Raw genomic sequence first — 26,755 nt, forward strand, 5'->3', positions numbered from 1 at the left:
CAAAAATATTAGCTGTGCATGGTGGTGCGCACCTGTAATCCAAGCTACTCAGGAGGCTGAGGCAGGAGAATTGCTTGAACCCAGGAGGCAGAGGTTGCAGTGAGCCAAGATCACACCACTGCACTCCAGCCTGGGCAACAGAGCAAGACTCGATCTCAAAAAAATTTTTTTTCCTTCCACTTTTTTCTAATATTTATTATCGCTGATAAGAATTCTAATGCCAGTTTTATTTGCATTTCTTTATGGAAGAAGGGCATAGTTACAGAGTTCTGGGGAGATTTTGAATGTGTATACTCAAATTTGGAGGCATACGTGATACAGTTACTGGTAACCTGCTTTTTCCATGGAGAATTTTGAAGTCTGTAATGCCCATAATAGTGGGCAAGAAGAGAGGGCAAGAGTGGAGCAGTTTGTCTTTCTTCTGTTTGACATGAGTTTCCTCTGTAACAAGCGAATACTGCTGAAAGTAGCTGGGCTTTATCTCTTTTGAAGATGTTCTGCCCACGAACGCAGCTCAGCAGGCTGAGGAGATAGCAGAACCAATAGTCTTGGATATATCACTGAAGGTAATAAGAGTTGATGCGGAGAGGAGCGTTGCAGAAGGATAGCTGAAGGAAACATCTCTCATGACATAGAACTATGTAGTGCTCAGGTCCCATGATAACTCTAAAGAAACTATACATGTATCCTGTGAAAAGCCCAGCATTTGGGCACCTCCTACACAGAGAACATTGATGACCAAATAGTGTCAAAGATAGAGCAGCTCTGTTTGCCCTTTCTTCTAATATCTACCCTCCCTCACCCTGAGTTCCTGGAAAAGGGAAGAGAAGGCTGATAAATATTGAAAGAACATACTACACCATTCCCTTTTCTTTTTTTTTTTTCTTTTTTTTTTTTTTTGGAGACAGAGTCTCATTCTGTTGCTCAGGCTGGAGTACATTGGTGCAATATTGGCTCACTGCAACCTCTGCCTCCTGGGTTCAAGCGATTCTCACACCTCAGCCTCCCAAGTAACTAGGATTATAAGTGCCTGCCACCACGCCTGGCTAATTTTTGTATTTTTAGTAGAGACAGGATTTCACCATGTTGGCCAGGCTGGTCTCGAACTCCTGACCTCAACACCATTCCCTTTCTATAGGTTCTCTAACCATAGATCAGGCATAACCTAGTGAGATGAGGAAGAGCTTAGAATGAATATAAAATTACAATTTTGATTTGTATTGAATCTTCAGGTACTAAACATACCCAAAATGAGGCTTAATTACTAAAATCAATTCTTGTCCTAAGGATCCATTACCCTGAAGGCAGATCTTAGTTCTTGCTTCCTTTTCTCACAGAGGTCAGATACTGCATCTTAAAACTCCAATGCCAAGCTCTTTGGCATATATTCAGACCTGAAGCTTTCACAGTGAATCAGTTAATCAATTACAGCTTTTTACTTTTTTTATATATACTTTAAGTTTGGCAAGAGTGTAAATTAGTTCAACCATTGTGGAAGACAGTGTGGCAATTCCTCAAGGACCTAGAACTAGAAATACCATTTGACCCAGCAATCCCATTACTAGGTATATGCCTAAAGGATTATAAATCATTCTATTATAAAGACACATGCACACGTATGTTTATTGTGGCACTGTTCACAATAGCAAAGATTTGGAACCAACCCAAATATCCATCAATGACAGCTTTTTACTTTTTTTAAAAAAATTGTGTGAATCTTAAAATTATAATGTGTGACATTAGCTTCCACTTGCTGATTTGTAGAACCCTTGCAATAACAACATGATTACCAATATGTGGCTTGTTGTACTCTAATTGAGCTATTTCTGGGTTTGCTTGTGGGTAGGTGTAAAACATTTGAAGGATTTTCCAATTCTGCCAGGAGAAATATTCAAATATAAATGGACAGTGACTGTAGAAGATGGGCCAACTAAATCAGATCCTCGGTGCCTGACACGCTATTACTCTAGTTTCATTAATATGGAGAGAGATCTAGCTTCAGGGCTCATTGGCCCTCTCCTCATCTGCTACAAAGAATCTGTAGATCAAAGAGGAAACCAGGTGAGTTCTTGCCTTTCCAAGTGCTAGCTTTGAAGCTAAAAATGAGATGCACATAAATTCTCAGTATATGTCCCCTTATAACCTGAAGAAAATATAGTGGTTTGCAGTATAGGTCAGTAAAAGAAAGGAGGTTAGCTTTTACTGAATTTGAGTTTAGTGTAGTAAACTTGCCGGCTGGATGGATAGCCATAGAATGTAGGCTGTAGATTCTTCCTATAATACTCATTTCTAGTCTGGGATTTAGCTCTCTCTAGGTGATCCTCCCCATTTTTGCATGTCCAATTACCACCTATTTTCAGATGACCCACAAATTTATATCTACAGCCTAGATTTTTCCCATGGACAAATCCTCTTATGGGTGACTCAAAAGCACCTTAAAATTAACATGTCTGCAGTATATAGCACAGTGCATGGCACTTAGTAAGAGCTTAATAGACTGGATGCGGTGGCTCACACCTGTAGTCACAGCACTTTGGGAGGCTGAGGCAGGAGGATTGCTTGAGTTCAAGATTTCAAGACCATCCTGGGCAAAACAGTAAGACCCTGTGTCGACAAAAAAAAAAAGATAATAATGCCTGGGATAGGTGGCTTGTGCCTGTAGTTCCACCTACTCATGAGGCTGAGGTGGAAAGATTGCTTGAGCCCAGAAGGTCAAGACTGCAGTAAGCCAAGATTGTGCCACCACACTCCAACCTGGGTGACAAAGAGAGACCCTGTCTCAAATAAAAAAAAGAGTTTAATAAATGTTTTTGGGCAAAACACAGGGAAAAACAGAACCTCATAAAAACTTCACAAAAACTCATTGCTTGGCCCCAGAATAATTCATTGCTGTATTGTTGAGGCTTGACTACATGTCTACTTGATTATATTTATGATACATAAGATCCCTACTAGTCTAAAAACATTTCATTTGTTTAGAGAGTAAAGTATATGAACTTTGGTGCCAATAAAACATGCAGCACATAAACTCAGAGAAGTATAAATTAGAGCAAGTACTTGTCCTGACTGATTTTTCCTAATTACAGGTTTTTTTGCCAGTTTCAGAAAGAGAACTGAAATATTCTTCTATATTCTCCAGTCTCCTCCCTTCAGTATTTTGGTTTCTATAGCTATGGATTATAAAAAATGAAGTTTATACATATTAGTGAGGTTTACGTATGAAATCTTAGCAGATCCAATTAGCAAGCACTAACTCATAAATCTGGTTCATATACAAACTGCTCTTCTGGAAAAAAATTTGAATGTTTTAAACAGAAAATTTAAGGTTTTAGTGTTGTTCAACATTTTTGTGGTTCACCTTATCTTTGTTATTTGATTTCTGTTTTTCTATTTTTAATTTTTTGTAGCCTTGTAGGAAGTCAGTTGCTAGATGGAAGTTTAGCAAAGTCATTATCTCATTTGACTTAACTAACTTGTTTAACAAAGGCACCGAATAATCACTTGGGTCTTTAAAGAGTTAAATCTTCTAATCTGAACATGGAGAGAATAAGGCTGTAGATTGCACCAAAAAATTAGCCAGCATATGGCCTTGGGTACAGAAAAAACTAAGTTCAGTGGGATCAGTCACCCTCTTGTCCTGGGGACACATCTGCTGTAAGCATATACTCACTGCTCATAGCACCCACCCCCAACTCCCAAGCCTTGGTACATGCCTAAGAGGAAATGGAATTAAACTAAAAGATCAGATATATCACATGCATGCCATCGCTGTCATCATAGACTGCTAGCTCCTACCTGACGACATCAGTAGCATTTCTTTACCCCTTTCAATATATGTAATTAACAGATGATGTCAGACAAGAGGAATGTCATCCTATTTTCTGTATTTGATGAGAATCGAAGCTGGTACCTCACAGAGAATATGCAACGCTTTCTCCCCAGTGCAGCTGGAGTGCAGCTTGAGGATCCAGAGTTCCAAGCCTCCAACATCATGCACAGTGAGTAAAGCAGCACTTAAGTCCAGTGAGCATTGGATAAAGAAAATTGATGTAACCAAAGTGATGTCCAGATAATGAATGAATTGTATGTGCATATAAATCTAACAACTATGTTACCTAAAAATGTTTAATTTGTACACAAATACATGTGATCGTATAATCCATATTTTTAAAATCTGGTCACTATTTTCTCCTTTCAGTATTTACTTGGTTCCCCCCTCCCTTTTAATTCCCCATCTCTTTCTATATTATAACTTTTCACCAACCATTCTATGTCCAGGTAACACATTTTAAAACATATTTTTTTCCTATAATTACATAATCATATATAAAAACATACATACATTGTATTAATCTTCTAGTGCTGCCATAATAAAGTACTGCAGATTGGGTGGCTTAATCATCAGCAGAGATCTATTGTCTCACAGCTCTGGAGGCTACAAGTTTGAGATCAGGATGCGGGCAGTGGCTTCTCTCCTTGTCTTGTAGATGGCTTTCTCCCTTGTCTTCACATGGTTTCTCCTTTGTATATCTTTGCCCTAATCTCCTCTTCTAATAAAGATACAAGTAATGTTGGGCTAGGGCCCACCCTAATGACCTTATTTTAACTAACCACCTATTTAAAGACACTATCTGCAAGTATAGTCACATGCTGAGGTACTGGGGTCTAGTACTACAAGGTATAAATTTGGGATGGGGTAACACAAGTCAGCCCATGCATACATACACATGCATATATGTTTATATATACCCACAAATCTAAATGGTCAAAAATATGATACAAAAAATTCCAATTACACTATCCTACAGGGAAATGCGAAATAGAATAACAATGAGATAGCACTTTATACCCATGAAACTGCCAAAATTATAATTACCAGTGGGCTTGTGAATAAAAGAGTGTTCTCATGCTGTATTAGTGGATAACTAATATAGTCTTTTCAAAACCAACATATGCCTTTTAAAATTCTGATTATTAAGATGTTTAAGATGGAGTGAGCACACATTTCCCTGTGTGTCCCACTGGATGCAACTAAAATTCCTGAACGAAATGTATGGACCACCTACCTGTCTGAGAACCTTGGAAAGTTATAATGTGGGTTATACTCACCTACCAGAATGTGCCATGTGTTTCAGTTCTATTCCCCTCATCTCAAAGCTTTAGTCCTTTAGCTTTGGGTTGAGCCTCATATTGAGCCTGATTTTTAGTAATAGCAATCTATTATTCTCCAAAGTCCTTTACTATCCATTATTCTAAAAATTTTGAGTTTGTTTAGTCCTTTTAGTTGCATTTTAACTTTTTATATAGTGCGGGGTATTGCTTTCCTTCTGAATGATTCAGATTTGACATTTGTGCAAGAGTCTAGTGCTTAGTATTTAATTCTAGTGGCACAGAGCTTTTTTCTTTTCTCCTTCTCTCCAGCATCATGGCTTTGGTTTAGAATTCCTTCAGCCTCATAGAATATTGTATTTTATAATTTACTTATTGTATTATATACTATATATTTGTTCTTTTATTTTTTTCTATTCATCATTTTTTCCTTTCCCACCACATCTTTTTCCAAGTAGAATGGGCGCCTAGCACAGTATCTGGACAGTTAAAGCATATCATTTTCATCGAGACAGTGATTAAAACGAGATATATAGTGACATTAGTAGAGCAAAAAACATTTTCACTGAAAACGATATAGATATTGGGAGAAAAGAAGTATTTTTTTCCTCTGGGATTTCTAATATAGCTTCTGGTGGAAATAAGAGTCTGGAATCAAGAAAGAAGAGATTGGAGTTGAGAAAGAGTACAGGGGGAGACACAGAGGCACAAGGAAGGATCTTGAGAGGAAGAGTCCAGGGAGAAAGATGCTAAGGCAGAGGGGTAAGAAAATACGAAAAATAAAAAGAACGGGAGGAGGGAGACCCAAACCATAAACCACTCAAATTTCCGTTAGAAGTAAAATGGATAATCTATTTTCATACAATGAAATACTGTGTGACAATGAAGATTCACAAAAATAAAGCTATATACAACAATATGAATAAATATCCAAGCAAAATTTTTAGTAAAATGGTAAGTCTCAAAAGAATACATACAGTATATTATTTACATAAAGTTCAAAAATGGGCAAAATTAAGTTATATTGTTTAGGAATACACAGGAAGAAAAGTATGAAGGGTAGTAAGGACATGATTATCATAAAAGACAACATAGTGACTACCTCTTAGAAAGAATTCATTTGAGAATGAACACATGTGTTTTGTGGGGATACCAGCAATATTGTATTTCACGACCTAGGTGTTTGTTTTATAATTTTGTGTTTTGAAAAATTGTAGGATTTAGGATTTATTTTGTAGATGGATCCTACAAATGATAGGGAAATTGCAGTAGGAATGAAGAGGAAGGGACATGGACAGGATTTGTTTAGAAGACAGAATGCACAAGATTTGGTAAATAATTAGCTATATTTGGTAAAGGATCAAGAGGATTCATGGATGATCACCAAATTTTGTATGTGGGTAACTACAAGGAGAGACAGACAAAATGTAAGAAAGTGTATTTAAAGGAAAGACAGCAGAAAACTTTCCAAATCTGGGGCAAGATGTAAATATCCACATACAAGAAGCTCAAAGATCTCTAGTCAGATTAGATTCAAACAAGAGAATACCAAGACACATTACAATCAAACTATCGAATATCAAAGACAAAATGAGAATCCTGAAAGAAAAAAAAAAAGAAGCAAGTCACATATAAGGAAATTCCAGTAAGGCTAGCAACAGATTTCTCAATAGAAACTTCAAAGGTCAGAAGAGGGTGGAATGATATATTCAGAGTGCTGAAGGAAAAGAATGCCAACTGAGAAAACTTTACCCAGAAAATGTGTCCTTCAGAAATGAAGAGAGATAAAGACTTTACCAGACAATTCCAGTTAGACAAGAGGAATAAATTAAAGACATCTATTGTACACCATGGTGACTATAGTTAGTAACAATCTACTGTATACTAGAAACTTGCTGTGAGAGTAGATTTCAAGTGTTCTCACCAGAAAAATAAGTATGTGAAGTAATGCATATGTTAATAGCTTGATTTAGCCATTCCAACATATTATATATATATAAACATTGTGATGTACATCATAAATAGATCTATTTTTCCCTTTCAATTAAAATATAAATTTAAAAAGAGTGGATAGTGAAGAATTAGCCATTCTAGTAATTAAGCCTGAGGAAGGTTTACATTCCAGTGATTTCAGGTAACTGTTATGCAAGTTAATGAATAAACCAGATAGTATGAAATTAAAAGGTGTGGTGGCTCACACCTGTAATCCCAGCACTTTGGGAGGCTGAGGTGGGTGGATCACGAGGGCAGGAGATCAAGACCATCCTGGCAAACATGGTGAAACTCCATCTCTACTAAAAATACAAAAAGTTAGCCAGGCATGGTGGCATGCACCTACAGTCCCAGCTACTCAGGAGGCTGAGGCAGAGAAATCACTTGAACCAGGAGGTGGAGGTTGCAGTTGAGCCGAAATCATTCCACTGCACTTGAGCCTGGGCAACAGAGCGAGACTTCATCTCAAAAAAAAAAAAAAAAAAAAAAAAAAAGAAAGAAAGAAAGAAAAAAACACCAATGAGATAAACCAGAATGTCTAAAATTAAAAAGATTGTCCATACCAAGTATTGGTAAAGACGTGGAGTATCCAGAACTCTCATACATTTCTGGTTAGGATAGAAATTTGTGCACTTATTTTGGGAGTATCTAAAGCCAAACATATGCATACCCTATTGACTCAGGAAATCCACATCTAGTATATATGTGTTATAGCCTGAGAGAGGCTTCAGTAAAAACCAAACCTGCCAACACCTTGATCTTGGAATTTTAGTGTTCAAAACTGTGAGAAAACACATTCCTGTTATTTAATCCACCCAGTCTCTGTGGTATACTGTTATAGCAGCCCTAGTGGACTAATACAGTAGCCAAAAGTAGTGTGTACATATTTCACAAAAGACATAATTATTTAATCCATGTGGCATGTCAAAAGACAAAAATACAACAAATGTACTTTAAAGATTATAATTGCCTTTTATTCATGATTCTAGAATCAGATAGCCCTCAGAATCAAATACAGAACAGCAGCCAGCAACATAGTCTGGATAGAAAATGGAAGTGAGGTTTAGAGACAGCTTAATTGATTACAGTTTGACACTTTGATGGAAGTTCAGCAACTATAATCGGCTGAGACTGAGCTGTTTGTTGAACTTTCATCAACTGCATGCAACCAACAGCTTCAAATAAGGCAAAGTGTCAAACTGTAATCAATTAAGCTGTCTCTAAACCTCACAAGGACTCAAGTGCAGAGGTATCTTTAGGACAAATTCAAATTAATTTAACAGGAGTTTACTTTTATTAGTTATGTGAAATGAAGTAGAATCTGTTTTTGCAAGTGGATAGTCATATTTTCTATTATCATTTACCAAATAGCTCATTTTTCCCTGTAATGGTTGGAGATGCTGCCTTTATTATATGTTAAGTTTCCACTTACATCTTGTCATTTTCTGGATTCTATATTCTGTTTGATATATTTATCTATTCTGCATTAAGACTGGATTTTTAATTATAATAGCTTTATAATATCTCTTAAGGCTGTACAGGAAAAAAACTTCAATTATTAATTAGTTATACTAAGCCAATGTCTGAGTATTGCTTAGTGGTTTGTGGGCAACCATCTTAAACAGTACCTAGTAACAGAGTGGACAAGTGTTTATTGAATGGATGGATGAATAGATGTGTGGAAGAGGGTTTCATAAACAATTCCCTTTATAGAGGAAAGTCAATGTTACTTTTGCTTAACTCTTTTTGGTTTGAAATAACTTAAAATATACAGAAAATTACAAGAATAATACAGGGAACTTGCATATACCCTTTGCCCAGATTCACCAATGTTTAACATTTTGCAATTTTGTTTTTGATATTATTTTCTTTATATACACACTTTTGTTACTTTTCTACTTGAAAATGGGTTGCAGACATCACACCCCTTTACCTTTCAACACTTTAGTATACATTTCCTGTGAATAAAGATATTCTTTTACACGACCAGCTTGATGTTATGAAATGACAGACACTTCAAGTTGATAAAATATATTTATGTTATTTATAGCTGGTATTCCAGTTGTATCAACCAATGCTGTCATTTACAGCATTTATTCCCTGCAGTAACTACTTGTCCTGCTTCTTTCACTTCCTTGAATCTGGACCTTGATCAGATGGTAACTTGAAGCACTCAGGTTTTTTTTCTTCTTCTGGTTTCTCCTCTGTATAGTTACTATTTTCTCCCTTGCAACTAATAAACAGTTTGAAGGGATATACTTTGAGACCATGCAAACATCCTGTTCTTCATCAAACTGCCTCCCATATAACATCCAGATTAATCTTTATCATGAGGTTTATGACTTTCTCCTCACATTGGGATTGGAACCCAGATGATTATTAACAATCTGCTTTTTTGGAGTATATGATATCTCTTCCTGGGAATAAGATAATGGGCATAACATACAATAATTCCTAATTGTATCACAGCAATCACAATCCAAAATACTAAATCTGTGATATGACTAACCTCTTTTTCCTCTTGTTTTTGCAGGCATCAATGGCTATGTTTTTGATAGTTTGCAGTTGTCGGTTTGCTTGCATGAGGTGGCATACTGGTACATTCTAAGCATTGGAGCACAGACTGACTTCCTTTCTGTCTTCTTCTCTGGATATACCTTCAAACACAAAATGGTCTATGAAGACACACTTACCCTATTCCCATTCTCAGGAGAAACGGTTTTCATGTCAATGGAAAACCCAGGTTAGTTACGTACATTATTTTTTTACCAACAGCTGTGAATGCTTCACTAGCCATTCATATGCTCTTTTGCCCACTAGCTCCCATTTGGGCACATATGAAATGGTTCAAGTGATTTTGGCAATTGCAAGGCAGTTTTTGGGGTATTTATTTATTTATTTTTATTATTATGCTTAAAGTTCTGGGGTACCTGTGCAGATCATGCAGTATAGGCATTTTAACGACAGCACCAACTCAATTATTTAACTTAAAACTTAAAAGTCTTTGCTCTAAAAGTGTCTTCACATGCCAAAGGCCAATTTTTACAGTTTTTATGGATACATAATTGTGCATATCTAGGGGGTACATGTGATATTTTCATATAAGCATACAATGTGTAATGATCAAATTAGGGTAACTGGGATATTTATCACCTCAAAAACTTATCACTTGTGTTAGGAACATTTCAATTCCACTCTTCTAGTTAGTTTGAATTACACAATATATTATTGTTAAGTATAGTCGCCCTACTGTCATATTGAGCACTGCAACTCACCCCTTCTATTTAAGTGTAATTTTATACCTATTACTCAACCTCTCTTCATTCCACTGAATCCCCCATACCCTTCCCAAATTCTGTTAAGCACTATTCTACTCTCTGTCTCTGTGAGATCCATTTTGTAAGCTCTCACATGTAAGTGAAAACATGTGATATTTGTCTTTTATGCCTGGCTTATTTCACTTAACATAATGATGTCCAGGTTCATCCATGTTGCCACAAATGATGGGATTTCATTCTTTTTAATGACTAAGTAATATTCTATTGTGTATATATACCACACTGTCTTTATTCATTCATCTGTTGATGTATACTTAGGTTAATTTTATATCCTAACTATTGTGAATGTTGCTGTAATAAACTGGTGTACAGTTATCTCTTTGATACATCAATTTCCTCTCTTTGGACATATATCCAGCAGTGGGATTGCTGGATCACATGGTAGTTTTATTTTTAGCTTTTTGGGGAACCTCCTTACTCTTTTCCATAGTATCTGTACTAATTTACACTCCCACCAACAGTATACGAGCATTCCCCTTTTGCCACATCCTCACCAGCATTCATTTTTTTTGTGTGTGTCTTTTTGATAAAAGCCATTTAACTGGAGTGAAATATCTCATTGTGCTTTTGGTTTGCATTTCTCTCGTAATTAGTCATGTTGAGCAGTTTTTCATATACCTGTTGGCCATTTGTTTGTCTTCTTTTGAGAAATATCTATTCAGATATTTGTCCATTTTTAATAGGATTCTTTTTTTATTTTGGTAATAAGTTTCTTATAATTCTGGCTATTAATACCCACTCAGTTGTATAGTTTGCAAATACTTCATTGCATTCAATAGATTGTCTCTTCACTTTGTTAATTGCTTCCTTTGCTGTGCAGAAGATTTATGGCTTGATATAATCCCATTTGTCTATTTTTTGCTTTAGTCACTTGTGCTTTTGAGGTCTTACCAGCAAAATCTTTTCCAGACCAATGTCCTGGAGCATTCCCCCAATGTTTTCTTCCAGTAGTTTTATACTTTCAAGTTTCATATTTAAGTCTCTAATCCATTTTGATTTGATTTTTGTATATAGTGAGAGATAGGGGTCTACTTTCATTCTTCTGCATGTGCATATCCAGTTTTCCCACACCATTTATTGAAGAGGCTATTCGTTCACCAGTGCATGTTCTTGAGAATTTTGTCAAAAATGAGTTGGCTATAAATGCATGGATTTATTTCTGAGTTCTCTGTTGTGTTACACTGGCATATGTTTCTGGTTTTATGCCAGTGCCACGCTGTTTTAGTTACCACAGCTTTGTGGTATAGTTTGAGGTCAAGTAGTGTCATGCTTCCAGCTTTGTTCTTTTTGCTCAGAACTGCTTTGGCTGTTTGGAATCTTTTGTTATTCCATACAAATTTTAAGATTTTTTTTTCTATTTTTGTGAATAACTTCATTGGTATTTGGATAGGTATTACATTATATCTGGTAGCATAGATATTTTAACAATATTTGTTTTTTCAGCCCGTGAACATAGGATAGATACCTTTTCATTTTTTCTATGTCTTCTTCAATTCCCTTTATCAGTATTTTAGTTTTCATTATAGAAATATCTCAGCTCTTTGGTTAAATTTATTCCTAGATATTTAATTTATTTTTATTGTAGCTATTGTAAATGATTTTTTAAAATTTCTTTTTCAGGTCATTAACTCTTGGTATATAGAAATGCTACTGATTTTTGCATGTTGATTTTGTATCCTGCAACTTTACTGAATTTGTTTATCAGTTTTAATAGTTTTTTGGTGGAGTCTTTAGTTTTTTTCAAAATATAAGATTATGTCATCTATAAACAAGGAGAATTTGACTTTTTCCTTTCCAGTTTGGAGACCCTTTATTTCTTTCTCTTGCTTACTTGTTCTGGCTTGGACTTCCAGGACTACATTTAATAGAATTGGTGAAAGTGGGTGTCCTTATAGTGTTCCAGATCTTAGAGGAAAGGTTTTCAGTTTTCCACATTCAGTATAATATTAGCCATGGTTTGTCATATATGGCCTTTATTGTTTTGAGGTATGCTTTCTATATCCAGTTTGTTGAGAGTTTTATCATGAAGGGATGTTGAATTTAATATTTTTTGGCAGCAATTGAAATGATCATGTGTTTTTGTCCTTCATTCTGTTGATATAATGTGTCACATTGATTCATTTCCATATTTTGAACATCCTTGCATCCCTGGGATGAATTCCCCTTGATCATGATGAATGATCTTTTACTGTGTTGTTGAATGGCATTTGCTAGTATTTTGCTGAGGATTTTTGCATCAATGTTCATCAGAGATATTGGCCTGTAGTTTCTGTGTGTGTGTGTGTGTGTGTGTGTGTGTGTGTGTGCACTCACGTGCACGTGTGTGTGTGTGTATGTGTGTGCGTGTGTGTGTCTGGTTTGATTTCAGGGTAATACTGGCCTTTGGAATGAGTCTGAAAGTATACACTCCTTGTTTTTTTTGGATAGCTTGTGGATAGTTGGTATTAGTTCTTTTTTTAAGAAAAATGTTTGGTGGAATTCAGCAATGAAGCCATCAGGTCCTGGGCTTCTCTTTGTTGAGAGACTTTTTATTACTATTTCTTTCTTATCACTTGTTATTAATCTATTCAAGTTTTATATTTCTTTCTTTCTTTCTTTTGATTTTTGAGGCAGAGTCTCATTCTGTCGTCCAGGCTGGAGTGTGATCGATCTCGGCTCCCTGCAACCTCCACCTCCCAGGTTCAAGTTATTCTTGTGCCTCAGCTTCCCAAGTAGCTGGGATTACAGGTGTGTGCCACCACACCTGGCTAATTTTTGAATTTTTAGTAGAGACGGGATTTTGCCATGATGGCCAGGCTGGTCTCAAACTCCTGGCCTCAAGTGATCTGCCCACCTTGGCCTCCCAAAGTGCTGGGATTACAGGCATGAGCCATTGCACCTGGCCCAAAGTTTATATTTCTTATGTTTGATCTTGTTAAATTGTATATGTATAGGAATTTATTCATTTCTTCTATATTTTCCAATTTATTGACGTATATTTTCTCATAGTCGTTTCTAATAATCCTTTGAATTTCCATGGTATCAGTTGTAACGTCTACTTTTTTGTCTATGATTTTAATTATTTCTGTCTTACTTTTTCCTTTTCTTAGTCTGACTAGAGGTTTCTCAATTTTGTTTATCTTTTCTAAAAACCAACTTTTCATTTCATCGATCTTTTTAACTTATTTTAGTTTCAATTTCATTTATTTCTGCTCTCATTTTTATTATTTCTTTCCTTCTTCTAGTTATGAATTTGGTTTGATCTTGTTTTTTGAGTTCTTTAAAATGCATCATTATGTTGTTTATTTGAGGACTTTCTAGTTTTTTGATGTAGGCATTTATTGTTACAAATTTGGCTTTAGTCCTGCTTCATAGGTTTTGGTATGTTGTATTTCCACTTTCATTTGTTTTTAAAAATTTAAATTTTCTTCCTAATTTCTTCATTTACCCAGTGTCATTCAGAAGCATGTTATTTAATTTCCATGTATTCATATAGTTTCCAAAGTTCCTCTCATTATTGATTTCCAGTTTTATCCCATTGAGATCAGTAAAGATACTGGATATGATTTCATTTTGGGGGAATATTTTTAATTGTTTTGTGGCCTAATATGTGATCTGTCATTGAGAATGTTCCATAGGCTGAGGAGAAAAAAACGTATTCTGTGGTCGTTGGATGAAATATTTTGTAAATGTCTATTAGGTCCATTTGGTCTGCAGTGCATATTAAGTGTGATATTTTTTGTTGATTTTTTATCTAGTAATCTCTCTAGTGCTGGAAGTGGGATATTGAAATGCCCAATTATTGTAATGGAGTCTATTTCTCGTTTTAGCTCTAATAATAATTGCTTTATGTATCTCAGTGCCCCAGTGTTAGGTGCATATACATTTAGAATTATTATATCCTTTTGCTGAATTGACTCCTTTATCATTATGTAATGACCTTCTTTGTCTGTTTTTCCTGTTTTTGAATTGCAGTCTATTTTAGCTGATATAGCTACTCCTGCTTTTTTGTTTCTATTCGCATGGAATTCTTTTTCCATGCCTTCATTTCCAGTCTGTGTTTCTTTCTAAGGTAAAGTGAGTTTCTTGCAGGCAGCACATGGTTGAATCTTGTTTTCACACATTCAGCCACTCTATGTCTTTTCATTCAAGAATTTAGTTCATTTATGCTCAATGTTACTGTTGTTAAGTAAGCAGTTACTACTGCCATTTGGTTATTTGATTTGTGGTTATTTTGCTAGTCCTCTCTTCTTCCTTTCCTGTTTGTCTTTGTATAAAAGTGATTTTCTCTCAAACACCGAATGTTCTCACTCATAGGTGGGTGTTGAACAATGAGAACACATGGACACAGGGAGGGGAGCACTACACACTGGGGTCCACTGGGGGGAAATGGGGGAGGAACGGTGGGTGGGGAGGTGGGAAGGGATAGCATGGGGAGAAATGACAGATACAGGCAAGGGGACGGAAGGCAGAAAACCACACTGCCATGTGTGTACCTATGCAACAATCTTGCATGTTCTTCACATGTACCCCAAAACCTAAAATGCAATTTAAAAAAAAGAAAAAAGAAAAGTGATTTTCTCTGGTAATATGTTTTAATCTCTTATTTTTGTGTGTGTGCGTATCTATTAGAGGTTTCTGCTTGGTAGTTATCATGAGGCTTGTAACATTTTATAACCAACTATTTTAAACTGATGACAACTCTGATTGCAATTCAAAGAAAAAAAAGCAAAGAGAAAACTAAAAACTTTCTTTTGAAGTCCATCGCCTGCCTCTTTTTGACTTTTTGTTGTTTTAATTTATGCCTTTTTACATTGTCTATCTCTTAACAAATTTTTGTATTATAGTTACTCTTATTTTTATTAGGCTTTTCTTATAGTCTTCATACTGAAGATAAGAGTATTTTACATACTGCAGTTACAGTGCTAGCATATTCTGCATTTATCTGTGTATTTACTATTTCCAGTGAGTTTTGTGCCTGTAAATCATTTCCTCTTGCTCTTTACCATCCTTTTCTTTCAGATTAAAGAACTCCATTTCTTAAAAGATAGGTCCAGTGTTGACAAAACCCCTTAGGTTTTATTTGCCTGGAAAAGTCTTTATTTCTCCTTAATGTTTGAAGAATTACTTTTCTGGACATAATATTCTAGTTTGGGAGTCTTTTCCCTTCAGCATTTTAAACAGGTCATTCAATTTATCCCCTGGCCTATAAGGTTTCTGTTATTATGTCTGGTGCTAGACATACTGGAGTTTCTTTATGAGTTATTTGCTTCTTTTCCTTGCTGCCTTTAAACACATTTTTTGACCTTTAAGATTTCATTATTATATGCCTTGAGGTAGTCTTATTGAATCTTCTTGGTGTTCTTTGAACTTCTTGTGCCTGGATATACATATCTTTCTCTAGGTTTGGAAAATTCTGTCATTCTTTCTCTTTTTTTCTTTCTAACTTTATTTTAGCTTCAGGGGGTACATGTGCAGGTTTGATACATGGGTAAATTGCGTTTTGTGGGGTTTTGGTGTACAGATTTTTGTCACCCAGTTAATAAGCATAGTATCCAATAGGTAGTTTTTTCACCCTCACCCCTCAAACCTCAAGGAGGCCCCAGTGTTTATTATTCTCTTCTTTGTGTCCATGTGTACTCAATGTTTAGCACTCACTTATAAGTGAGATCATGCAGTATTTGGTTTTCTGTTTCTGCATTAATTCACTTAGGATAATGGTCTCCAACTCCATCCATGTTTCGTAAAGAACATGATCTTATTTTTTGTGGCTGTGTAATATTCCATGGAATATATATGTCACAATATATGTAGTTCACCATTGATGGGAATTTAGGTTGAATCCATGTCTTTGCTAGTAGGGTGAATAGTGCTGTAATGAACATATACATGCATGTGTCTTTATGGTAGAATGATTTATATTCCTCTGGGCTTATAACCAGTAATGAGATTGCTCGGTCAAATGGTAGTTCTCTTTTAAGTTATCTGAGAAATCTCCACACTGTCTCCCACAGTGGCTGAATTAATTTATATTCCCACCAGCAGTGTATAAGTGTTCCCTTTTCTCCAAAACCTCATCAGCATCTGTTATTTTTTGACGTTGTAGTATCAGGCATTCTGACTGGTGTGAGATGATATCTAATTGTAGTTTTCATTTGCATTTCTTAAATGATTAGTGATGTTGAGCCACATGCATATCTTCTTTGAGAAGTGTTGGTTCATGTCCTATGCGCATTTAAAAAAATTTTTTTTGCTTGTTAATGTGTCTTCCATAATTTAAAACCATAAAGACATAGCTTCGGCCAGGCGCGGTGGCTCAAGCCTGTAATCCCAGCACTTTGGGAGGCCGAGGTGGGTGGATCACGAGGTCAAGAGATCAAGGCCATCCTGGTCAACGTGGTGAAACCCTGTCTCTACTAAAAATACAAAAAATTAGCTGGGCATGGTGGCGCGTGCCTGTAATCCCAGCTACTCAGGAGGCTGAGGCAGGAGAATTGTCTGAACCAGGGAGGCGGAGGTTGTGGTGAGCAGAGATCGCGCCACTGCACTCCAGCCTGGGTAACAAGAGTGAAACTCCGTCTCAAAAAAAAAAAAAAAAAAAAAAAAAGACATAGCTTCTTGTGTTTTAGTATTGCAAGATATTTGTTCTTACTTTTCCTCCAGAATCTGCAGTGGATTACTTTCAGAAGTGGGTATTGCCTCTGAGTTTCCTGACTTCTGTTTCCTTCTTCCTGTTCTGTATCTTTATAGATTGCCAGTTTGTCCTTAAACAAGGTACAAATATGTTCTAATCAAGGTTTGCTAGCAGAGAGGATAAGTGACTTGTTCTTATCCTAACTCTGTGTCCACTTAATTGATGTTGAATTCCCTTCTCAATTCAACAGCTAGACAAAAGGTTAAGATAAACGAACCCCAGTCCAATATCTAGTTTCTGCTGGGCTTTTATATGTCTTCTATGATGGCCTCTTTCCTCTTACTTCATTTACTGTCTGTGCAGGATGTGATCAACTTGGCTCTGAGTTACTTTGGTAGTAACTAGTTCCAAGATTGGATAATAGCTTACATAATTAATTAGTTCACTGAAAGCCTTGGTTTGATTACAGAGGCAGGAGACTGATGTATATATTTGTAGTGCTGACTAGACCCCAAACTTGGCCATGTAGCTTATAGCTGTGTAAGAAGCTGGAGGAGGAGATTGACAGCTGAGGTGTCTCCAAGGGAATTATAAGTATTTTCATTTTTGTTGTGTCTATAATTATGACTCTTTTCTTATTTCAAATTTTGTATATGTGAAATTTCTTAATTTTTGTTTGGTTATTTATTTTATTGACTTTTTCATCAAACAACCAACTCTTCTTTAAGCTCTTGAATTGAGATTTATAAATTAATTATAATGTTTTAAATTTACTGTTGGTCACAAAAAGATATTTTCATTACAAAATTGCAACCAAATCGATAAAACTAAACTCCAACTTGATCATCATTCCTAATACCTCTCAGAGGGAAGGGTAAATAAAAGTCAATTTTTGTAGCTAGCTTAACCAGAATCTCTAATTGTTTTCCTGTTTTTCTTAAAATGTCTTCCTTTGAATTATCTTCTTTTTTTTTAGGAGTTCCATCATAAAATATATTCCTTTTTGCTTACAGATTGACCTCCTGGAGGCATGCATCCTCCTGCTCCAGTCTGAGCTGGTTCTCTCTAGGCCTGAGGCTCAGTTATCAACTTGGGATTTTTATTTACCCTCTCTCAGGATAGGTGCCAGGTTCTTGGATACCATGTCTTACTCTTGTTTGATATACTCCTTTATTTTGGTGGCAAGCATCCTATAATCACTTCTTAAGAATGGTTACATTTGAGGTAGATTTTCTGAGCCCTTGTATGTTAGAAAATGTTTTTATTCTCCTTTCCCACTTGATTGATAATTCGGCTACACATAGAATGTAACCATTCACAGGGCTTTTGGGAGCAGCGTCCCTTGAGGAGAAGCTAGATAAAATTAAGATCTTTCCTGCAGAGACTATGTGAAATTATAAGGCCATTGAGGTACCCAATGTGTAGCTTGGTAAAGTTGTATCTTGTCTCTTACATTTGTGCATCTACTTTATCACCATGGAATTAGCATATTATCATTTATCACATTCCTTCACTCAGGTAATCTTGATCATGGTAGAAATTAATATTGCTAGCACCATGGTAGAATTTTATATTAGGTGGATCCTAGACCTAAATGCTCTTTCCTTGTGCTTACTTATTCTGCAAATGGGTGACTGTGGATGCTAGGTATTGTGTTATGTGATTTCAGTGTACTATCTCAGGGGGTAGATACTATCAGCCTTATTTGCAAATTAGAAATCTATTATTCAGAAAGCTTAAGTGACTTTCTCAGAGTCACACAGCTGGCAAATGGTAAAACTGGGATTTGAATCCGGGCAATCTGATGGGTTCAAGAGGAACCTGTGCCACTGTGTGATATAGCAATAACATCCAGCTAATATAAATACTTTCTTGAATTAAATCACTGTCACCTTCAGAGAGTTCTCTGTGATTATTAAGACCCTCCACTATTGTGTATATTAATTGTATTTCCCCATTTTAATCCCAATATCTATTCATTTTTATCACAGTCTTGTCTTTTTTTATTATTATTTATTTATTTTACTTTAGGTGTATACTATATCTGGCATTTCTCCCCATGTTATCCCTCTTCACCCTCCCCACTCCCCATTGTCTCTCCCCTACCCCCACAACTGCTCCCAGTGTGTGATGTTCCTTTCCCTGAGTCCATGTGTTCTCACTGTTCGACACCCACCTATGAGTGAGAACATACGGTGTTTGGCTTTCTGTTCTTGGGTCAGTTTGCTGAGAATGATGGTTTCCAGGTTCATCCAAGTCCCTACAAGGGACACAAAGTCAATGTTTTTTATGGCTGTGTAGTATTCCATGGTGTATATGTATCACATTTTCTTTGTCCAGTCTATCATTGATGGGCATTTGGGTCGGTTCCAGGTCTTTGCTATTGTACACAGGGCTGCAAAGAACATTCATGTGCATGTGTCTTTATAGTAGAACAATTTATAGTTCTTTGGATATACCCAGTAATGGGATTGCTGGGTCAAATGGAATTTCTATTTCTAGATCCTTGAGAAATTGCCACACTGTCTTCCACAATGGTTGAACTAATTTACACTCCCACCAACAGTGTAAAAGCCTTCCTATTTCTCCACATCCTCTCCAGCATCTGTTGTCTCCAGATTTTTTAATGATCGCCATTCGAACTGGTGTGAGATGATATCTTAGTGTGGTTTCGATTTGCATTTCTCTAATGACTAGTGATGATGAGCATTTTTTCATACGTTTGTTGGCTTCATATATGTCTTCTTTTGAAAAGTGTCTGTTCACATCCTTTGCCCACTTTTGAATGGGGTTGTTGGTTTTTTTCTTGTATATCTGTTTTAGTTCCTTGTAGATTCTGGATATTAACCCCTTGTCAGATGGGTAGACTGCAGAAATTTTTTCCCATTCTGTTAGTTGCCAATTCACTCTAATGATGGTTTCTTTTGCTGTACAGAAGCTCTGGATTTTAATTAGATCCCATTTGTCTATCTTGGCTTTTATTGCCATTGCTTTTGGTGTTTTAGTCATGAAGTCCTTGCCTATGTCTATGTCCTGGATGGTTTTGCCTACATTTTCTTCTAGTGTTTTTATGGTGTTCAGTTTTATGTTTAAATCTTTGATCCATCTGGAATTAATTTTAGTGTAAAGTGACAGGTAGGGGTGCAGTTTCTGCTTTCTGCACATTGCTAGCCATATCACAGTCTTTTCTTATGGTCACAAACAGGCATAGCACAACAGCAGCAATGCAAAAACCACTTTTATATTACATATGCCAGGGATTTAACCCAATGACCTGTGATATAATAATACTGACTAGTATTTTTTCATTTATCTGGGAACGGGAGAGAACCTCTAACAGAACTTTCTTAGAATTTTTATTATGAGTAACCCAGAGTCTTATTCTTCCTCATATCTAGGCCTATGGATTCTGGGGTGCCACAACTCAGACTTTCGGAACAGAGGCATGACCGCCTTACTGAAGGTTTCTAGTTGTGACAAGAACACTGGTGATTATTATGAGGACACTTATGAAGATATTTCAACATACTTGCTGAGTGAAAACAATGGCATTGAACCAAGAAGCTTCTCCCAGAATTCAAGACACCCTAGCACTAGGCAAAAGCAATTTAATGCCACCACAATTCCAGAAAATGACATAGAGAAGACTGACCCTTGGTTTGGACATAGAACACATATGCCTAAAATACAAAATGTCTCCTCTATTGATTTGCTGATGCTTTTGCGACAAAGTCCTACTCCACATGGGCTATCCTTACCTGATCTCCAAGAAGCCAAATATGAGACTTTTTCTGATGATCCATCACCTGGAGCAATAGACAGTAATGACAGCCCATCTGAAATGACACACCTCAGGCCACAGCTCCATCACAGTGGGGACATGGTATTTACCCCAGAGCCAGCCCTCCAATTAAGATTAAATGAGAAACTAGGGAAAACTATGGCAACAGAGTTGAAGAAACTTGATTTTAAAATTTCTAGTTCATCAAATAATCCGACTTCAACAATTCCATCAGACAATTTGGCAGTAAGTATTGATAATACAAGTTCCTTAGGATCCCAAAATATGCCAGTTCATTCTGATAGTCAATTAGACACCACTCTATTTGGCAAAAAGTCATCTCCCGTTATTGAGTCTGGTGTATCTGTGAGCTTGAGTGAAGAAAGTAATGATTCAAAGTTGTTAGAATCAGGTTTAATGGATGGCCAAGAAAGCTCATTGGGAAAAAATGTATCATCAACAGAGACTGGTAGGTTATCAAAAGAGAAAAGAGCCCATGGACCTGCTTTGTTGACTAAAGATAATACCTCATTCAAAGTTAGTATCTCTTTGTTAAAGACAAAAGAATCTTCCAATAATTCAGCAACTAATAGAAAGACTCACACTGATGGCCCAACATTATTAATTGAGAATAGTACATCAGTCTGGCAAAATATATTAGAAAGTGATACTGAGTTTCAAAAAGTGACACATTTGACTCATGACAGAATGCTTACAGACAAAAATACTACAGCTTTGAGGCTAAATCATATGTCAAATAAAACTACTTCATCAAAAAACATGGAAATGGTCCACCAAAAAAAAGAGGGCCCCATGCCACCAGATGCAGAAAATCCAAATATGTCATTCTTTAAAATGCTATTCTTGTCAGAATCAGCAAATTGGATACAAAGAAGTCATGGAAATAACTCACTGAACTCTGGGCAAGGCCCTAGTCCAAAGCAATTAGTATCCCTAGGGCCAGAAAAATCTGTGGAAAGTCAGAATTTTTTGTCTGAGAAAAATGAAGTGGTAGTAGGAAAGGACGAATTTACAAAGGACACAGGACTCAAAGAGATGATTTTTCCAAGCAGCAGAAACCTATTTCTTACTAACTTGGATAATTTACATGAAAATAATACACACAATCAAGAAAAAAATATTCAGGAAGAAATAGAAAGGAAGGAAACATTAATCCAAGAGGATGTAGTTTTGCCTCAGATGCATACGGTGACTGGCACTAAGAATTTCATGAAGAACCTTTTCTTACTGAGCACTAGACAACATGTAGAAGGTTCATATGAGGGAGCATATGCTCCAGTACTTCAAGATTTTAGGTCATTAAATGATTCAACAAATAGAACAAAGAAACACAAGACTCATTTGTCAAAAAAAGGAGAGGAAGAAAACTTGGAAGGCTTGGGAAATCAAACCAAGCAAATGGTAGAGAAATCTCCACACACCACAAGGCTATCTCCTAATCCAAGCCAGCAGAATATTGTCACTCAACGTGGTAAGAGAGCTTTGGAACAATTGAGACTCCCAGTAGAAGAAACAGAACTTGAAAAGAGGCTAATTGTGGATGACACCTCAACCCGATGGTCTGAAAACATGAAACATTTGACCCTGAGCACACTCAAAAAGATAGACGTCAATGAAAAGGACAAAGGGGCCATTACTCAGTCTCCCTTATCAGATTGTCTTACGAGGAATCATAGCATCACTCAGGCAAATAGATCTCCATTACCCATTGCAAAGGTATCATTATTTCCATCTATTAGTCCTATAGATCTGACCAGGGTCCCATTCCAAAACAACTCTTCTCATCTTCTAGCACCATCTTATAGAAAGAAAAATTCTGGGGTCCAAGAAAGCAGTCGTTTCTTACAAGGAGCCAAAGAAAATAACCTCTCTTTAGCCATTCTAACCTTGGAGATGATTGGTAATCAAAGAGAGGTTGGCTCCCTGGGGACAAGTGCCACAAATTCAGTCATGTACGAGAAACTTGAGAACACTATTCTCTTGAAACCAGGCTTGCCCAAAACATCTGACAAAGTTGAATTGCTTCCAAAAGTTCACATTTATCAGAAGGACCTTTTGCCTACAGAAACTACTAATAGGTCTCCTGGCCATCTAGATCTCGTGGAAGGGAGGCTTCTTCAGGAAACAGAAGGAGTGATTCAGTGGAATGAAGCAAACAGACCTGGAAAAATTCCCTTTCTCAGAGGAGGAACAGAAAGCTCTGCAAAGACTCCCTCCAAGTTATTGCGTCCTCTTGCTTCGGATAACTACTATGGTACTCAAATATCAAAAGAAGAGTGGAAAACCCAAGAGAAGTCACCAGAAAACACTGCTTTTAAGAAAAAGGATACCATTTTGTCCCTGAACCCTTGTGAAAGCAATCATGCAATAGCAGCAATAAATGAGGGGCAAAATAAGCCCCAAATAGAAGTCACCTGGGCAAAGCAAAATGAGACTGAAAGGCTGTGCTCTCAAAACCCGCCAGTCTTGAAACGCCATCAAAGGGAAATAATGCTTACTACTCTTCAGTCAGATCAAGAGGAAATTGACTATGATGATACCATCTCAATTGAAATGAAGAAGGAAGATTTTGACATTTATGGTGAGGATGAAAATCAGAGCCCCCGCAACTTTCAAAAGAAAACACGACACTATTTTATTGCTGCAGTGGAGCGGCTCTGGGATTATGGAATGAGTAGCTCCCTGCATGTTCTAAGAAACAGGTATGAATTCATTGGTTACTCTTTTGCTCTGCTCTTGTGACATTTGACTTTACCAGATGATGACACCAACAATGAGAGAGAATGAAAAATCAAGGTGGCTTGAAACTCTTACTCTGGTGAGATAGAGACAAGAGAGGTTTACAAGAGGGTAGAGGAATCAGGGTCAAGAAAGAGCAGTGGGGAGCAGGAAGAAAGTCAGCCTCACCTATCAACCTTATGAGCTGGAGGGAAAACCTTAGTCTCATCAGAGAACTTTAAGAGAGGTGGCAAGAAGTGAGTTCATGGCAAAGAGGTTGAAGACTGGTTTTCATGATACTGTGGATCCAGAGGGCAAAGCAGGATAATTTTATGATCAGGGGAGTAGAGGGAAGTTGAGCAGTCAAGTAGCACATTGGAGTGCCACATAGTAGGAGCTTATATTCTATTGGAAAGAGCAAGAGATGAGTTAGTACAGAACTAAATAAGGTAATGTCAATGGTATGATTCAGAAGGTGGAATCGAATAATATGGTAGAGACAATAATATGATAGAGTAATATGGTAGAGTGTTACATTAGCTGTGGTGGTCAGAGAAATAATCTTTGAGGACTTGATACCCAAATGATGATAAGAGGCCAGCTGATGGAGCTCTGAGAGAAGACATTTCCAGACAGGAATCAGAAAATGCAAAGGCCCTGAGAATGGAAAAAGTTTAGCATGTTTGAGGAACAAGAAGGGACAAAAATGACTTGTCACTTTCCCACCTTGCTTTCTAGCTCGAGAAAGTATCCCTTGTCTACTGACTTTCTCATTCTCCTGGACCTCACTCTTAGATTTTCTGTCTTTTCCTTAAATCTCAAACACCTTTTTTCCATTTGCCAATGCCCATGTTCTCTCTTAACTGATGCTGTGCAATGAACCTCCACAGACTCTCAACATCACATTTACTGACATCTGTACCCATATACTCTGCCTTCACACTTATGACAATAAATAGAATGTCTGTGCTCCTACTGCCAACATCTCCAGTTTCGTACTTGATTCCCATCTCTTCTCCCTTCATAAGAAACGTTGCTCCAGCAATTTCTCCTTTTAGCTCTTACCTCATCAATTTATCTCTCCACTGGATGAATCTCATCAACATCAGTTATGCTATTATTTCTTCCCCCTATTTTTACAGAGACCATCTTAAAATAATTGTCCCTGCTTGCAGCCTTTGCATCTTTTCCTGCCATTCTCTCCTCTTTAATCCACTCCAAAGAAGCTTTTATCTCTATTATTTTATAAGAACTACATTTTCAAGGTCATTGTTGATCTTTACATTACGAATTCCCAGTCCTCATCTTAGTTGAACTCTCAGTAGTATTTGATAGGTGATTACTCCATCCTTGATACATGTTCTTACTTGGTTTCTCTAACAGCACTTTTGTTCACTTTTCTACTAAACTCATTACCAATCTTTGTTACCTTTGTGAGTCCTTCTTCATCTCCCTAATCTTTAAAAGTTAGAGTGATCCAGGCATTAGTTCTCCAACTTCTCCTTTATTCTATTTATTCTAACTCTGTGGCAACATTGTTTAGCCTCATGATTTTAAGTACTATCAGTCTGCAGATAATTCCAGTTGAATATCTGGAGATATTCTCAGATCTCTCTCCTCAAGTCAAAATTTACATATCAACTCCCTACCTTAACATGTACACAATTACACTCTTAATTCCTGCCCCTTCCCAAAACCTGCTGATTGCCCAGCTTTCTCCATGGCAATCAAAAACCATTCCTGGCCAGGCATGGTGGCTCACACCTATAATCCCAGCACCTGGGGAAGCTGAGGCAGGTGGATTGGTTGAGCCCAGCAGTTCAAGACCAGCCTGGGCAACATGGCAAAACTTCATCTCTATTAAAAATACAAAAATTAGCCAGTCATGGTGGTGCACAACTGTAGTCCCAGCTACTCAGGAGGCTGAGGCACAAGAATCCCCTGAACCAGGGAGGTGGAGGTTGCAGTGAGCTGAGATGGCCTCACTGCACTCCAGCCTGGGTGACAGAGTGAGACTTGGTCTCAAAAAACTAAATGAATAAGTAAAACTATTCCCTATTTCAGTTATTCAGTCCAAAGACCTTGAAGTTTTCCAACTCTTTTCTCTTACATTAACATCTAATCTGTAAAGGATCCTGTTTTAGTCTGTTTTCACACTGCTGATAAAGACATACCTGAGACTGGGCAATTTACAAAAGAAAGAGGTTTAATGGACTCACAGTTCCACATGGCTGGGGACACCTCACAATCGTGGCAGAAGGCAAGGAAGAACAAGTCACGTCTTACATGGATGGCAGCAGGCAAAGAGAGTGAGCTTGTGCAGGGAAACACCTCTTTTTAAAAGCATCAGATCTCGTGAGACTTATTCACTATCATGAGAACAGCAAGGAAGGGACCTGCTGCCACAATTCAGTTACCTCCCATCAGGTCCCTCCCACAACACACAGGAATTCAAGATGAGATTTGGGTGGGGACAGAGCCAAATAATATCATTCTGCCCCTGGCCCCTTCCAAATCTCATGTCCTCACATTTCAAAACCAATCATGCCTTCCCAACAGTCCCCCAAAGTCATAACTCATTTCAGTATTAACTCAAAAGTCCACAGTCCAACATCTCTGAGACAGGGCAAGTCCTTTCCACCTATAAGCATGTAAAATAAAAAGCAAGTTCGCTACTTCCTAGATACAATAAGGTATAGGAATTGGGTAAATACAGCCATTCTAAATAGGAGAAATTGGCCAAAACAAAAGGGCTACAGGCCCCATGCAAGTTCAGTATTCTATGGGACAGTCAAATGTTAAATCTCTAAAATGGCCAGGTGCAGTGGCTCACACCTGTAATCTGAGCACTTTGGGAGGCTGAGGAGTGTGGATCACGAGGTCAGGAGTTCGAGACCAGTCTGACCAAGATAGTGAGACCCCATCTCTACTAAAAATACAAAAAATTAGCTGCGTGTGGTGACTCATGTCTGGAATCCCAGCTACTCAGCAGGCTGAGGCAGGAGAATCACTTGAACCCAGAAGGCGGAAGTTCCAGTGAGCAGAGATTGTGCCATTGCACTCCAGCCAGGGTGACAGTGTGAGACTCCATCTCAAAGTAAAAACAAACAAACAAATAAATAAATAAATAAAATGATCTTCTTTGACTCCATGTCTTGCATCTGGGTCATGCTGATGCAAGGG

General features: G+C 37.2%; 1 protein-coding gene across 3 annotated transcripts in view; it reads left to right on the forward strand.

The window, feature by feature from the left end:
• Positions 1–26,755, forward strand: part of F8 (coagulation factor VIII) — a 191,145-nt gene that overhangs the window by 90,908 nt on the left and 73,482 nt on the right. For all 3 annotated transcript variants that reach the window (XM_003943925.4, XM_074391879.1, XM_074391880.1), the window contains exons 11-14: positions 1,847–2,061; positions 3,848–3,998; positions 9,635–9,844; positions 20,451–23,556. In XM_003943925.4, coding sequence (XP_003943974.1) covers positions 1,847–2,061; positions 3,848–3,998; positions 9,635–9,844; positions 20,451–23,556 — 3,682 coding nt within the window. The remainder of the gene's footprint in view (positions 1–1,846; positions 2,062–3,847; positions 3,999–9,634; positions 9,845–20,450; positions 23,557–26,755) is intronic.

The sequence above is a fragment of the Saimiri boliviensis genome, chromosome X (assembly GCF_048565385.1).
Source record: "Saimiri boliviensis isolate mSaiBol1 chromosome X, mSaiBol1.pri, whole genome shotgun sequence".
Classification (NCBI taxonomy): Eukaryota; Metazoa; Chordata; class Mammalia; order Primates; family Cebidae; genus Saimiri; species Saimiri boliviensis.